Source organism: Crocuta crocuta, unplaced genomic scaffold, assembly GCF_008692635.1.
Source record: "Crocuta crocuta isolate KB4526 unplaced genomic scaffold, BGI_CrCroc_1.0 scaffold267, whole genome shotgun sequence".
Taxonomy (NCBI): Eukaryota; Metazoa; Chordata; class Mammalia; order Carnivora; family Hyaenidae; genus Crocuta; species Crocuta crocuta.
The window spans coordinates 4063722-4080556 of NW_027531899.1; the positions used below are offsets into that span (position 1 = coordinate 4063722).

Consider the following 16835-nt stretch of genomic DNA (forward strand, 5'->3'; position numbering starts at 1 on the left):
CCATGAGATCATGACCTGAGCAGAAATCAAGAGTCGGACGCTCAACCGACTGAGCCACCCAGGCACCCTCTTCTCTTTGCTATTTTTAATCTGTATCCTTTCACTGTAAGAAACCATAACTGTGAGTAAAACATCTTTTCTGAGTTCTGCAGATCCTTCTCGCAAATAAGTGGTTTTAGGGATCCCCAAACACAGCAGTGATTAACGGTATATACCTCACTGGGGGCACAGGCACTGATGGAGTTTTGCACACACAGCACCTAAAGATCACAGCCGGTACTTACTGAGCACATGTTGTGTACCAGGCTGTGTGCCCACACAAACTCACTGGATCCTCACAACAGCCCCACAAGACCGATACTAGGATTAATGTTTCATTTTTATTTTATTGTGAAATGTATTGTCCATTTAGGAGGATAAAATGCAAATGTATGACATTAAAAAAATACTTATAACAAGAATAACTGTGAGTCATCAGGTTAAGAAAGAACAGCCCCCATGCGCCCCCTGCCCAGTTACAGAGCCTCCCATCCCCCCAGGTAACCACCTCTCTGACTTTTGTGATAATCATTTTATTTACTGTCTTTTGTTTACAGTTTGACCACACGTATACATATTCCTAACACTGCTATCACTTCCTTTTCCTTGCTTTCAAGTGTGTTGAACAGAAGAATGCAGCATGTCCTGTTTGGTGTCTGGCTTCTTTCACTCACTGTTATGTGTGTGAGATATTTTTTTGGTATCTTTTTTTAAAAGTTTATTTATTTTGAGGGTGGGGAGGGGCAGAGAGAGAGAGGGAGAGAATCCCAAGCAGGTTCCACACTGTCAGCACAGAGCCCGATGTGGGGCTCGAACCCATGAACCATGAGATCATGACCTGAGCCAAAACCAAGATTTAGACACTCAACAGACTGAGCCCCCTGGGCGCCCCTCTGTGTGTGAGATTTAACCATGTGGTTGTAGGCATAACTAGCCTGTTCTTTTTCATTGCTGTATAGTATTCCATTGTGTGACTAGACCGCAATGTCATTATCCCTCCTCTGATTGACAGAAATCTGGGCAGTTTGCAGCTCTTACAAACAGTGCAGCGGTAAATGTTCCTTCCTCTTCATGCTTCCCGATGGCGATTTTCTAGTTCTCTACAATATATACTCAGCATGGCACAGCTGGGTTACAGGTTATGTGCATTTTCAAATTTATTTGAAAGAAAGTAACCCTACAATCTTTCCCATTTGAAGATGAAGCAATTGCAATAAGAGAGGTTAAGTAACTTTCCCAAGATTCCAACACCAAACTGCCTTGAACCCAGAGGTCCTTGCTCCAGAGCTTGAACTTTCACTTAGCACAGTGAGCAGCTAGTAATTGTGAGCTGTTGTGCTGAGGGTGGTTGGGGGCTATTATTGGGGGTTTCCTCTCCTGTCCCCGTTATTCTGAACTCTGTCCCCATCAGTTAATAATTAACTGCCCCCCAAGGAGCCTATGATCCTAAAAGATTTGCCCTTCCCTGGCTACTGCCTGGTTAATCAGTCACTGCCCCTGGCCGGGCAAGGGGCATTTGGGAGACCTCTTTACTTGCTGTCGGAGTGGCTGGGGATTCACGATGCTCCGGACCTGTCGTGTGCTCTGTTCCCAAGCTGGACCCCCCACTGGAGGCTGGCAGCCCCTGAACTTTGATGGTGGGGCTTTTCACCTCAAGGGCACGGGAGAGCTGACCCGAGCCTTGCTGGTGTTACGGCTGTGTGCCTGGCCCCCTCTGGTCACACATGGCCTGGCGGTGAGCAGTGACCCTGGGGACGGGCCCGGGGGGTCCCCAGGGCTGGGCTCTGAGGCCTCGCTTGGTGTCACTCCAGCTCCAGGCCTGGTCTCAGCGACTCCTGGGCTCCCGACTCTCGGGCGCACTTCTCCGAGCATCTGTCTACGGGCAGTTTGTAGCTGGTGAGACAGCAGAGGAGGTGAGGGGCTGCGTCCAGCAGCTCCAGACCCTGGGGCTCCGGCCACTGCTGGCAGTGCCCACTGAGGAGGAGCCCGACTCAGCTGTCAAGACTGGGTGAGTAGGGGCCAGGCCCAGGGAGGTTGGCAGGAAGGGGGTTGGTGGGCTCCAGAAGCTAATGCCTGCTGGCTGGGCAGTGAGGCCTGGTATGAGGGGAACCTCAGTGCTATGCTTCGGTGTGTGGACCTATCACGAGGCCTCCTGGAGACCCCTGGCCCGACTGGGAACATCCTTATGCAGCTGAAGGTGACGGCGCTGACCAGTACTCGGCTCTGTGTAAGGGACAGGCAGGATGGGGGGCGGGGGGTAAGGCTGCCTACCAGGCCCTCCTCACCACTCCCCCCACTACCCCATTCCAGAAGGAGCTAACCTCGTGGATCAGAAGACCAGAGGCTTCCTTGGAGCTGAATGCTGAGAGGCTGGCAGAAGCCATGGACTCTGGGCGGGTAAAGACCTCAGGCTGGGGGAGAGTGGATGGCTGGCGGGAAATGTGGGGCGAGCAGAGTTCTCTGTACTTGGATGTAGCAGCCACCTGTAAGTGGGATTTTCAAACTATGTAGCTACCGCTACTTTCCAGGTTTAGAATAATCAGAATAAGTGTGCTATAGCTCTGGGGTGTGGTTGGAAGGGGTGGAAAAGAGGCATCTGGGGGTCCTGGGGAGGGGCCTGGGGGCTGGGAGTTCTCAGAGGAAGGAGTGAGATAGTAGCTCTTTATCAACTAGAGGAAAGTAATCCGTATTTGGTCAATCAACCCAGCTATGCTATGTGCTGGCTGGTCGGAAGTTATGATTAGGCCAGTGGGGTTTTCATTCATTCATTCATTCATTCATTTCTTCTTATTTGCATATATTATTTTTACCCTCCCTGCCATTGGCATCTGCCTTCGTGATGAACAGAGGCACCTTCCTCCTCCCTGCGCCACATTCTTTCCTTGGCATCCCTAATACCATCACACCTGGCTTTCCTTTTCCGTCTCTGCTGGCTCATTCTCCATCCTTGTTAGGTTCTTCTCTGCCTGTCTCTTAAATATGGACGTTCCCCAAGGCTAGGTCCTGGCTCACTCCTCCTTACTCCTTAATCCCTTCAATGGGGCCTTCTTACCCACCTACAGCCTCAGTTTCCCAACTCTGTACTAATGACGTCCACGTTTGTCTCCAGCCCCAGCCTTTCCCCTGAGCCCCTGGACATCCTCCGGACCCCTCACACGCAGCAGGTCCTACCCTGGTGTGAGTGTCTCCCCAGGCTGCCCACCTACTTGTCCCCATCTCAGAGACAACCTTACCATCCTATGTCTCAGATTCGAGTCCCCACCCTCCCCTTTGGTCTCCACAGTACAGTTTAGTTCACAACCGTCCTGTTTACTGTCATATCCTCAGCCCCTGGCACCTAGACAAGATATGATAAATGTATGTTAAATACATGGATAAATGAAGCAAGTGATTTTTAAGCAATACATTAATAGTGAAGAACTTACTGATCACTCACAACGCACCATGCACTGTCCTAAGTGGTTCATATATGTTTGAAGGAAATGTGAGTGGGAATATAGATGGTTAAGAACTCAGGGTTTGGAGGTGCCTGAGTGGCCCTGTCAGTTAAGCATCCAACTCTTGATTTCAGCTCAGGTCAATATCTCATAGTTCGTGAGATCAAGCCCCAAGTCAGAATCTGTGCTGATAACATGAAGCCTGCTTTGGATTCTCTCTCTCCCTTCCCCTCTGCCCCTCCCCAGCTCTCTCTCTCTCTCTCTCTCAAAATAAATAAACTTCAAAAATAAAATAAAGAGAGAACTTAGAGTTTACGGAAGCTGTGTGGCTTTGTACAAGTGGCTTCACCTATCTGTGCCTCACTTTCCCTCTCTGTTAAATGGGGATGATAGTAGTCCCTACTTCAGGGAGGTGAAGATTAAGTGAGTTAAATTCTTGGTGAGGTATGTGAAATAGCACCAGAAACCGAGCAGGACTTCTGTGAGGGGGGCCCTCACATACAGGGAGTTTCACCAGCTACTAACACCCCAAAACTCCCCAAGACTCGGCCCTCAATTCTCTGATTGAGGAAAAGATAACTGGGCAGGTGCCCCAGCTCTTCCTCCTTCTGGAGAGTTTTCTCCACTAAGATGGGGGAGGGGGAGGTTTGCCACGTCCTCACAACCTGATTCTGGGGGAGTTCTGTTCGCGGACCTAGGCCTGCGTCTCCATGTGGACTCTCTTAGATATAATAGAACTAAGTGCCACCTGTTCCTCCTTCTTTAATTCCCAATTTCTTTGAACCCACCTGGGCTCCTTGAGTCACCCGCAGCTCACATTGACCCTCGGAATCTCCATTGCAAGAACGTAAGTGAAGGACAATTATTATGTCCACATTACAGATGCATCAGTTCCCTAGATGTGTATTGACCACCTACCACGTTCCAGGTGCTGGGCCCCTCCAGGGGTGGAGGAGATGACGACCAAGACAAACTCCCTGTCCTTGCTGGTCAGGGAGGGGCAAGGGACACTCAGTAATTAAAACCAAAGCCAATATGGAACACGTGTCAGTAAGCATTGTAGGGGAAAAAAGTAAGGCTGAGGAAGGAGAAAGGAAAGCCCCAGATCGGCAGCTGCAAATCTGAACCAGGGAAAACCTCGCTGAGAAGGTGACATTGAAACAAGGACCTGGAGGAGAGGTGAGAGCGAAGCACAGGGACATGTAGGGGGAGAGTGTTTCCAATAGAAGGACCGGTCAGAGCAAAGGCCCTGAGGCAGGAAGATGTCAGGCTTGTTGCAAAAATAGCAGGGAGGCCAGTGTGCCTGGAGGGCAGTGAGCTTCAGAGGGCTGGAGAGAGGAGAGCAGAGGGGCCAGAGGGGTGGAGCCTCGTGGGCGGCAATGAGGCTCTGGCCTTAGATGAGAATACTGAGGTCCTAAGAGACCTGATACAAGGCAACACCTAATGGCACTTACTACGAGCTAGCTACTGTTCTATGCACTTTCGATGTGTTAATTCCTAGTCACCTCACTCACCAACCTTCAGTCTTCTCCCTGGAAAATGGAGCTTCTAATAACTGTCTACTGGGATCAGTGTGAAGACTGTATCAATAAGCTAGTATATGAAGTCACTTATTACAAATTTTTAAAGATTTTTAATGTTTCTTTATTTAAAAATTTGTCAGGTTTTTATTTATTTTTGAGAGAGAGAAGGAGAGAGTGTGAGCAGGGGAGGGGCAGAGAGGGAGACACAGAATCCAAAGCAGGCTCCTGGCTCTGAGCTGTCAGCACGGAGACCAATGCAGGGCTCCAGGCCATGAATGGCAAGATTATGACCTGAGCCAAAGTTGGACGCTTAACTGACTGAGCCACCCAGGCGCCCCATAATGTTTTTGTTTTTATTTTTAATTTTAGAGAGACAGTGCTAGCAGTGGAGGGGCAGAGAGAGGGAATCTTTTTTTTTTTTAATATTTTTATTTATTTCTAGGAGAGAGAGAGAGAGAGACAGCATGAGTAGGGGAGGGTCAGAGAGAGAGGGAGACACAGACTCTGAAATGGGCTCCAGGCTCTGAGCTGGCAGTCAGCACAGAGCCCGACGTGGGGCTCGAACCCACGAACCGCGAGATCATGACCTAAGCGAACGTCAGAGGCTCAACCAACTAAGCCACCCAGGTGCCCCTAGAGAGGGAGAGAATCTTAAGCAGGCTCTGTGCTCAGCACACAACCTGACAAGGGGCTCAATTTCACAATCGAGATCTGAGCCAAAATCAAAAGTCAGACACTTCACTGATTGAGCCACCCAGGCGGCCGGGAAGTCACTTATTCGTATAATGACAACATATATTGAGCGCTTATCATGTGCTGGGCTCCTCCCATTCTTCTATCTAGGCACATCCCACACAGCAACTCATCAGGCAGATGCTGTTATCATCTAATTGTTGAAAAAAAATAGACAAAAAATGAGGCCCAGAGAGGTTATACCACTCGTCCAAGGCCACACAATAAGTGGTGGAACCAGGTTTCAAACCCAGATCCTGGACTCTTGACCACTTTATTCCCCTGAATAAATAGTATCTGTGTGATACAGCTATTTTTCATATTTCTAACAATTTCTAAACAGTTTTCCCTTCTTGGTGGTGGGGGAGAGGAGACATAGGCCCTAGAAGGATCCAGTAACCTGAGCCATTCTCACCTCCCCTGCTGCTCCCCTAGGACTTTCAGGTCTCCTGCCTCAATGCTGAGCAAAACCGGCATCTCCAGGCCTCCCTGAGCCGCTTGCAGCGGGTAGTACAGGTAACACCTGCCGTGGCGACTCCACGACACCTGCTGGGCACCCCAGGCCTGACCCCTGTCTCTCTCACCCTCAGAGGCCTGACGCCGGTCTCTCTCACCCTCAGCATGCCCGGGCCCGGCAGGTGAGGCTCCTGGTGGACGCCGAGTACACCTTCCTGAACCCTGCGCTCTCTCTGCTGGTGGATGCCCTGGCCTTGCGCTGGAACGGCCCCAGCGAAGGCGGGCCCTGGGTGTGGAACACTTACCAGGCCTATCTGAAGGTATGTGGTGCGCTCTGGGGGACTGCGGGTTGGGGTCCTGGGGTCCTGACCCGAAGCTGCCCGGGTGCTCTGCCAGGACACACATGAACGGCTGAGGCTGGCCGCTGAGGCCGCCGACAGGGCTGGCCTGGCCTTCGGAGTGAAGTTGGTACGAGGGGCGTATCTGGACAAGGAGAGACAGATGGCTCGGCACCAAGGGACAGAAGACCCCACTCAGCCTGACTATGAGGCTACCAATCAGAGGTAGGACTGGGCCAGACAGGCCTCTGAGATAAATAATATCTAACCTCTCATCAGAGCGCAGTACATGATGCTGACCATCCTGTGTCCATATATTACTTCCTCTCTCTGGTTTAGGACATCGTCCCTTGTCACCCTGAATAGGAACCTCCTCTTTGGGCTCCCTGCTTCCCCACCTTTTCTCTCCCGCCTCCCCCAACTCCCCAATCTGTTCCCTACAGGCAGCCAGAGGGAGCCTATTAATATCGAAGTCAAATCCTGTCCCTCCTCAGTTAAAAACCCTTCCCTGGCTCCCATTGCACCTCAATAAACCCTAAATCCTTATCGCAGCCCACAGTCGCAGCCACGCGATCTGATCTGGTTGCCTCTCTAACTTCTCTTTCTCCCGCTCTGCTCCTCACTCACTGCACTCCAGCCTCACTGGCCTCCTCCATGACCCCCAGGGCGTTTGTGCTTCCTGTTCCCACCGCCTAGAGCATTCTCCCTCCACACAGCTGCATGGCTCAAGCCCTCACCTCCTTATGTCTTTACTTACTGGTACCTTCTCAGGGGACCTTCCCTACCCCACCCCCGTCAAAAACTAGAACACCCACACCTACTCTCTTCCTGAACTTATTTTTCTCTTTAGCACTTACTTACTGACATCTGAGGTTCTATACACTTTGTATTCAATTGCACACTGTCTGCCTCCCCCTCTAGAGTGTGAGCTGGGGCAGGGGGGAGGGGAGCGGGGTTTCTGATTTGTTCATTGCTGAACGCCCAGTGCTTAGAGTCATGCCTTCTACATGGCAGCTGCTCAGTACAGATCTGATGAAAACATAAATAAACAACCCCAAGCAGTAGGTACTATTATTTTTATCCCCACTTCAGAGGGAGGAACCCAGGCACAGAGAGTTGGAATCACTTACCCAAGGTCACATAGTTAGCAAGGGGCAGGGCCACGTTTTGAACCCAACAGGCTGGCCCTCGACCCTGCATTCTTAGTCACCTCAAATCACCGTGTGCTGGGGGCAAAAGGAAGGAGGAAATTGTTCCTTTACCACATACTTTCTGATCACCTGATTCAGATCAGGACCTGTGCTGGACCCTGGTCCCAGTATCAACCAAGGTGGTCCCCAGGTCCCATCCTTGTAGAGCTTATAAAGTCTACTTCCATTTCACATTGGGTCCAGGAGAGGTTTCTAGAGGCATAGGGACTGACCCAAGCTTACAGGGCACGTGATCAAGCCATGGCTGGAACCAAGACTTGCCTCCATGGCCCATGAGGGCTCCTATGTACGGTTGTGTCCCACAGGCTTACTCACTGGAACTATTATTATTTCTTTTTGCTAAGATATAATTCACATACCATAAAATTCACCACTTTAAAGTGTACAATTTAGTGGCTTTTAGTATATTCACAAGGTTGTGCAACCATCACCACTAATTCTAGAACATTTTATCACCCCCATATCTCATAGCAGTCACTCCCCCTTCCTCTAATCTCTCTGTCTCCATGGATTTGCATATTCTGGACATTTCCTATCAACGGAGTCACAGAATATATGGCTTTTTGTGCCTGGCCTCTTTCACTTAGCGTAACGTTTTCAGGGTTCAACCATGTTGTTGGATGAATCAGTACTTCATTCCCTCTTACGTCCAAATAACTTTCCACTGTATGGATGTACCACACTTCGGCCACTCGTCAGCTGACGGACATTTGGGTCACTTCCACTTTGGGCTATTGTGACTAGTGCTGCTATGAACATTCCTGTGCACATTTTGGTGCAAATACACACTTCCAGTTCGCTTGAAAGCTCCATCCTCCAGGAGTGGAATCGCTGGGTTATAACTTTTTGATGAACTGCCAGATGGTTTTCCAAAGCTGCTGCACCATTTTCACGCTATATATTCTGAATAAATAATAAATTTATGTGATTTAAAATCAAAATGATAGGAAAATGAATACACTGACACATCTCACTTCCACCCAGCCCCGTCTCATTTTGGAGGCTCCTTGCCCTCTGCAGGTAACCACTTTTGTTAGTTTTTTACACATTTCCTAAATTCCTTGATTCATAAATAGGCAAACACAAAGATTTTTATGTGTCTATATACAAAAGGCATCATGCCTGCACATCGTTCCCTGCTTTTCCATTCAACTGCTTATTTAAAGGAAGAATAGTCTAGTGATAATAAGCCCAGGCTCTGGAGCATCAGACAGCCTGGCTTCAAATCCCAGCCCAGACACTTCTAGCTGTGTGACCTGGGGGCAAGCTTCAGTCTTCCCCTCTGTAAAATGGAAATAACCAGAATGTCTACCTCATGGAGCTGACCTGAGAGTCAGAAGAGTGAATGTATGCGTGTCAGGCAGGACCCCAGAGGAAACCGAATTCCAAGCAAAGGACTTTTAACTAAAAGAAACGTAGTAAAACGCACTCTCTTATAGAGTGTGGGCGAGATTAGGGGAAGTCACAAGGAATATTGAGGAAGCCCGGAACCCATAAGAGTGTGAAGCTGTTAGGGCCCCTGTGCGATAGCTGAGGAAGAGGGGCCACCCTAGAGATGTCGCCACCCACAGAGCAGACAGGATGGGTCAGGGAGGGGGCTGAGGGGTGAAGTACCCCAAGCTCTCTCTCCTCCCACCTTCTGATCTCCTGCCCATTACCCCACGGGTGATACAGGACATAAATGTCAGCTTCCTGGGTAGGGGGCGGAGCAGGTCAGAGAACAGATCTGGGGGCCAATGGAGAATAACTAGCCTAGTACATGAAGTCCTTACGGTAGCCCTTGGCCTGCAGCAGCTGGGAAAGCATTTGCCACTCATCTTACCTGTCCACATCAGTGCCCAAGAGTGTCCTCCTCCCTTTCCGCGGCTGCTGGGCCCTCCACTCTCCATTGTGTGCCATCACTCATTTCCGCCAGTCTCCACTTACAGACAGCTGGGTTATTACTACTCGTGTTCTGTAGACAATGCGGCGGTGAATGACCTTAAGTAAATGTCATCTTGTGCACGTGATGTGGCCCTCTGCTGTGAGACTGCCATTGTGCCAGGGGCTTTATGACACCCTCATCTTACTCCATCCTCAACAGTGCTGTTAGGTGAACTTGAATTATTACAGGAGAGGAAAAAGACTCAGAGAAGGGCTAACCCTTGCACCTGGCGCGGGTAGAATGGAGATACTTTTTGACAGTGGAGTCCTTGCCCTTAGGCACCCCACCTCCCAAGGGCAGGAACCCTTAGTCCCTGGGGCCTGACCCTTAGCCACTGGGTGCCAGAGGCTGAACAGAACATCTCCCTTCAGCTACAGCCGCTGTCTGGAGCTGATGCTGAGCCATGTGTCCCACCGTGGTCCCATGTGCCAGCTCATGGTGGCTTCCCACAATGAGGAATCTGTTCGCCAGGCAACCAAGCGGTATGTAAGGGAATGGAAATAGGTCCCCCAAGAGGGCCCCCTTCCTTCCTCTCCCTTACTCACATGCCAGGGTGGGCAGAGGGGTGGTGGAGGCAGACTGGGGGAGGAACGGTGAGCGGCTAGTAGGCCCACAGGGACTCTGGGGAGGCTATTCAGAATAAGCAAGACATTGTTCCTTATTTGCTGGGGCACTGGGAGGTCCGAGGGTTTCCAGGAAAGGAGCTGGGACTCACTGGAGAGCCTTCCAGGGGCTTGAGGGCAGTGGTTATCTATCATTGAGTTTGGAAGTACTTCAATATTTTAATAACTGGGACAGCCACAGGAATGCATAATGACTGAGTATCAGCTCTGGATCCAGCCACTGTCTGGATTGACGGTGTGGCCTTTTGTTGTAGCATGTGGGAGCTGAGCATTCCTCTGGATGGGCCTGTCTGTTTTGGACAACTTCTAGGGATGTGTGACCATGTCTCCTTGGCACTGGGTATGTGAATGGCCCATTCTCCCGTTCCCCCACACCATGCCCCACCCAGCCCTAGCCCTCACTCCCTCCCAGCCAGATCCCTTCTCGCATTCCCAACCAAGGCCTGGCCAGGCTCCCATCCAGAGCCTGCAGCCGGCCCAGCCACCAGACCCTTCCGGACACATCTGTTGTTCCCATTACCCACAGGCCTTGCATGCCTATCTCTGAGCCTGCTGTCTGTTGGTTTTGCTGGTTCTTGATCACAATGTCTTGTTTCCTGTGTGCTTTGTCTTCCCTGTGTTGCTGCCCTGGGTCTGAGACCAGAAGATTTATGTTTTCTTCCGCAGGCACCAAGGGGTACAAAACCACTTTACCCTAAGTTCAGAGCTTGAGGTTTCTTGAAGCATCTCAGTGATGCAAATTTGAGCTACAGATATGTGAAAGGTCTAATCCATGGCCTCAGTCTCTCAGAGATGGGTTTCTGTTTTCTGCTGTGCTCCACTTACAGTCCAGGCCATCATTCCCTGTGAGTGGGGGGAAGGCGGGAGGTTGACTCTGGTTAGCTCTTATTCTGAGGGTGCAGCTTAATTTGAGGAAGTTCCCCCTTACCACTCTCACCCTGGGTCAGGCTCTGGGCCTCGATCTCTGCATCCCCTGGACTCTGCAAAGTCATCAAATAGCAGCTCACTTTTGCCTTCAGGGTGGAAGGGCTTCCTGTGCATCCCTCCCTTCCGGCTCTCGCTTTCTCTTAATTTTGGATTAGTAAGTTCCTTACTCTTTTGACAGTATTTTAATAACTTTAAGAAGATTTTCTAAATGGTTACTGCAGGATTTCTAGGTTTTTCAGTGGGAAGTTCTGTCCAACTCACCTAGTCTGCCATGTTCTCCGAAATGAAAGTTTCTGTTCCAGATGGGGTCTCACCCCAAACAGGCGCTCATACCTTGCCAACACTCTCCCCACAGGACAGGCCGGCTATGCCGTGTATAAGTCCATCCCTTATGGTTCCCTGGAGGAGGTGATCCCCTACCTGATCCGGAGGGCCCAGGAGAACCGGAGTGTGCTGCAGGGTGCCCGCAGGGAACAGAAGCTGCTCAGCCAAGAACTTCGCCGGAGGCTGCTGGGGCGGGGCCTGAGGGTTCCCCATTAGCACCCCCAGGGGTCCTGTGGTTAATAAAGATCCTGAGCTATTGCCCAGGCTGCTGCCCTGCACTGAAGCTGCCTCCTTGGGGAAGGACTAACCTTGACCTCAGTCAGCCCATGCCAGGGAGACCTTTAGCTGATCCTGGAGCACAGCAAAGGCATTGATCAAAGGCTAATGATGCCTCCCCCTAACCCTGAGGCAGCCTATCCTGCCATGGGCCTGGGATCGGCTCTACTCAGCCAGTCAGTGCCTGATGTGGGAAGTTTCTTCACTCCGGTGGATGGCCAGATAAAGAGCAGACTTTGAGGCACTGCATCAAGAGGCTGGGAGGGACAGAGGGAAGAGGCAAACCACTCATTCACTTCATAAGCATTTACTGTGGCTCCTTCTGAGCTATGCCCTGAGGTGAACAAGCTGAGGACACAACAGTGCGGAAGATAACCCTGCAGCCCCTGCCTCACAGAGCTTAGTCAGTAGTTAGTGGTAGACATACCTGTCTTCAGACAATGACAGCCTGGTGATCAAGAGGACACCTGGTGATCAGGAGGACTTCCCAGAGAATTCAGAAGACTAACCAAGTGAATGCTAAGAGCATTCAAAAGCAAGGGCATATGCATAGACAGAAAAGTGTGGAACGGACTGGGGAGTGGGGAGACCGGGATGGAGGGGTAGGCACGCCAGATGATGCCATCTTTGATGCCAGACTTCGGGCCCTGGACTCTGTCCCAGGGGCGTCAGGATGCCCTGGGGGAGTCAGGACAGTTTCAAGTAAGGGAATGGCAGAGTCAGGACTGGCTTAATAAGATTCCCCTGGTGCCATGGAGAGGGTGGACCACAGTGAGGACACAGGCTACGAGCCGCAGGGAAGCTGGGGTAAGAGGTCCCTGTAGGCAGCTGGAGCATGGCAGGGCTGTGACAAACTGCGAGGGGGCTGGCTGGTGGGAAGGACACTCAGGGGGTTGAGTGGGTGGGGCCTCGGCGTATAGGTTGGATGGGAGGGAGACATTGTAGGGCAAGGCCCAGGGGTCTGTCTTGAAGGGGGGGTGGAGGGGCTGAGATGGGGATTGGGGAAGAAATGCAGTTTTGGGGAGACACTGCGGCAAGTGTGAGACCCAGTGGATGTGAGGGTCCCAGGGGATTTTCAGGGGGCGGTGTCCAGGTTTGGCACAAAGAGGCTGGGGCAGGGAAAGGGAGGAAACAGCCCATGGGGATGGTAAGAAGCGTAGGAAGAAGCCAGCCAAGGACAGGGATGGGGAAGAGCCCACCTCCTCAAACAAGTTCTGGAGCAGGCGTAATCATGGAGTAACGTTGAGCACAGCCCACAGCTGTGGGGTGAACATTGTTTTTTCTTTTCTCGAGTGACTTGGGCTGGAGAAGGACCTCTCCGGGGTGGGAGGCTACTGCGCAAGCGCAAACGTGGCTAGAAGGGGCACTGATGCGCGTGCGCCGCTGCTTCCCGCCCAGCCGCCAGAGCTAGTGTGCATGGGTCACGTGGCAGTCACATAGTCATCACTGTGGGAGCCCAACGGTAGGTGCCAACCCACTCCTGGGCTGGGGCCTAGGCCCCGAAACCTTCCTAGAGCTTACTGGGCCCCCACTCTCCACAAGACCCCGCCCCCAGGCCGCCCACTCCCTCCTTCCCAGGCCTTTTTCAGACTCTGGCTCCCAGCCCACAGGCACAGGCCTCAGGTCCCCTCCTTCCTCAGTCCCTTCCCCTAGCCCGGAGGCCCCACCCCAGCACCCAGAGGCTTCCTAGAACCTCAGTCCATGCCCCCAGCCCTCAGACCCTCTCCTAGCCCGCAGACCCTGCCCTCCCTCCAACCCCCTCCCATAGCCTGGAAGTCCTGCCCCTTCTCAGGTCCCAATCCTCAGGCCCCTCTTCCTCCAGACCCTTTTCCTAAACCCCTGGACTCCTTTCCTGGGCCCAGATCCTATCCCTGGAGTCCTTACACCTTCCTGAGATGTAAGTGGCGCTCAGACTCCCTTGGACCCCAGACCCCGAGCCCACCCCTTTCTCACTGCCCTCCAGGCCTGCCAGCCGGCTCTGTTTTTATTGCCCCCAGAGGTCCCATCTTCACTTTCTCCTGCCTTCATGAGACCCCTAGGTGACCCCTGCCCAGGAGCTGATTGAGTCCGGAGCTCACAGATGCCCTCCCTGTGCTCTCCATTCCCCGTGGAGCGGGCCTCTGTTAGGGATCCAGAAGCCCAGGTGGGACAGCTGCATCGCCTGGCTGTGGCTGGGGGCTCCTGCCGGGGCCTCACCCGGCTCCTGCGCAGAGGTGAGGGTCTGGCTCTGGGTCATTTCAAGTGGAATCTATTATGGGAATTTAAGAGAATGGTGAGGATGAAGTAGATACATTGAAAAGGATGGCTTTTTGGATGGGGTGATACTTCTCCCACAGTATAAAAGTCGGTCATGCAAAAACCTGGGGGAAGGGCACTTCAGAAGGGTGGAATAGCCACTGCAAAGGCCTGAAAACTCCAACCAGACTGGGTATGTGTAAGTAGCCTTGGAGCAAGGGGACTCAGGGAGAGGGCTGAAGCTACGAGGCAGCAGGTGCAGACAGGAAGGGGCCTCAAAAGTAGTGTGTGAATTTTGTTAGATTTTGTTCTTTGTGTGATGGGAAATCATTGGAGTTGTAGGCAGGAAATGAACATCTAATTTACAATTTCCACTTTTTTCATTAGTTTTTATAAGTTGATTGTGTATCTGGCTACTACTTTCTGAACTTAATTGTTGTAATTTTTGGCTCTTTTTACATTTTTTTGTTACCTGGAGATGGTGACAGTTGGGTCCAGCCCTTTAAACTTGAATTCTGTTTTTTGTCATGTGAGGTGTTGGCCAGAATCCCCAAACTTTGTTGTGGGTGGATATCTTTCCTTCTTGATATTAAAGGGAATTAATCTGTATTTCTACATTAAGTATTGTGCTTGCTCTTGGGTTTTGGTTTATAATTTTTATAAAGTGAGGAAGTTCCCATCTATTCATAGTTTTTGAGATATTCCCCTCACCCCCAGTCATAAGTAGGTATTGAATTTTATCAGGCACTTTTTCTGTACCTACTGAGTCAAATGTGATTTCTGTTCTTTAATCCATGAATGTCTTTTCCTACATTGATTTCGTTATTTTGAATCATCCTTGATTTTGGGGAATAAATCTATTGGATAATCTCTTTTCCTTTATTTAGGGGGTTTGCATATATAATCAAAAATGGAATTGCAATCTACTTTCATTTTTGGCTCTGGAAGTTCATCTGGTCTTGGAATTCAGGTCTTCCTAGTTTCATAAAAGGAGGCTTGCCCTCATTTTCTCTTATTTTGTTTTTGGATCAACTTGTGTAAGATTACCTGTACGTGAAATGAAATGATTACCGATGATCATCTATATCATTGGTTTGTGAACATCCTTTAAGAAGATCCTTCTGGGACCGAGACAAATGCAGAAACCCAGTTAGGATGCCATTGTGGATACAGTAAATGTGATACTCAGAGGTTCCTAAAGGACCACATTTGGAGGGATTTTGTGACAGAGGCCAAGCTGGTTTGGACCAAGTGCCTGAATGTGCTCGCTTCGGCAGCACATATACTAAAATTGGACCAAGTGCGTGACTGATTTTAGTCAGATCTGCCAAGGACATAGGAGTGCAGGGGCAAAGACAGCGCATTTGCCCTCAGTAGGGATAGGGGCTAGGGCCTAGAGGAAGAAGGGTGAGTCCAGGGTAGCTGGGAGTGGTGGGTGAGTGGGCTTCAGGTGAGGTAGTTCCCTGTAGGCAGGAAGCCACAGCAAGGATAAGGGGTGTGGAGAGGAGGGGTCCGCAGGGGGAGCTGAGCAGGATGATGGGGGGAAGGGATTGGCCTAGGTGGGGAGGTGCAGAGGAGGCTGCTGCTTGGATTCAGTTCTTAGAAGCAGTATTCAAAAATAAACCGGAGAGATTTCCTGATAAAATCCAAAGAGTCTGCTTTTCTTGAAGAATTGGATGCTGGCCACATGGGACGCGTATGCATACACTGAATTAGAGCTGGGTAGAGGCTGCCTGCCCTGCACCGTGCACAAGGCTCCTGTGAGCCGGACTCCCTGAGAAGTCCACTTCCCCTGGCGCCTGGGCACCTTGGTGTGATTTTGCCACTTCTGGGATGGCCGATGGGTGTCAGCAGGGCAGGTAGATGTCACCCCTTGTTGCAACTCTGTGGACTTACTAATAGTGAGCACTGTGTTGAGGCGGACTCTGAGGCAGAGTCCCCAGTGACTGGAGGGTGGGGGTTCCAGGACAGACAGATGGAACCTGGAGTCGAGGGTCACCCGATCAAGGAGGGACTGTGGGGACTGGGAAGTGGCAAAGGTGTTGCAGAGCAGCCCTCAGGACCTCTGCCTCTGGAGTAGAGGCCAGGGACAGTCCTAAGTCTCGCTGCCCCTCAGTTGTCCAGGTGGATGGTGAGAACTCTGCTGGGCAGACGGGGCTCTTCCTTTCGGCGCTGCTGGGCCACAGCTCTGCCGTGCAGCTCCTGCTCACCTTTGGCGCCAACCCCAACCAGTGAGTGGACGGACGGCGGTGCCCCCACGCCCCCAGGTCTCTGAGTCAGAGTCCCAGAGAGCCTGAGAACCAGGGCTTTCTTCTCTCTCCCTCAGGACCCTCCCACCCCCAGAGATCTCCCCCTTGTTCTCTGCATTAACCCCTTCTTGTCCTCCAGTGACTATCCCCACTCTCCCGGTACCTCCCATGCTCACAGTGGTACTCTCACCTCTCAAAGACTCCACCGTGTCCCCAAGTGACCCCTCCTGTTCTGCTATCCACTTGCCATGTTCCTTTCATCCCTCAGTGCTCCCATCCTGCCACCTCTCGACCCTCTTCTGCCCCTTTCCTGATCCGTTTCTTTCCTCATCATTCTGCAGCCGCTGCCTCGACGGCAGCACACCTGTGCACGCAGGCGCCTTCTCCGGCCGCAGCCCGGTGATGCTGCACCTGCTGCAGGCGGGGGGTGACCTGCGTCTACGTGACCAGCGGGGTCGCACGCCTCGGGACTGGGCAGAGCAGAGCGGTGCCAGGCAGAGCCGGGAGGTGAGCGGTGGCCCAGGTGGGGTGGGGGCATATA

At 51.6% G+C, this 16835-nt stretch overlaps 1 protein-coding gene across 1 annotated transcript; it reads left to right on the forward strand.

Annotated features, from left to right (window-relative positions):
- Positions 1–1572: 1572 nt before the first annotated feature.
- Positions 1573–11812, forward strand: PRODH2 (proline dehydrogenase 2). Its single transcript, XM_077773770.1, has 10 exons — positions 1573–1774; positions 1851–2047; positions 2128–2266; positions 2350–2436; positions 6167–6247; positions 6352–6507; positions 6584–6750; positions 10032–10142; positions 10538–10623; positions 11566–11812. Exons 1-10 carry the CDS (start codon positions 1601–1603, stop codon positions 11748–11750), a joined length of 1383 nt encoding a protein of 460 aa, XP_077629896.1. The 5' UTR covers positions 1573–1600; the 3' UTR covers positions 11751–11812.
- Positions 11813–16835: the final 5023 nt, after the last annotated feature.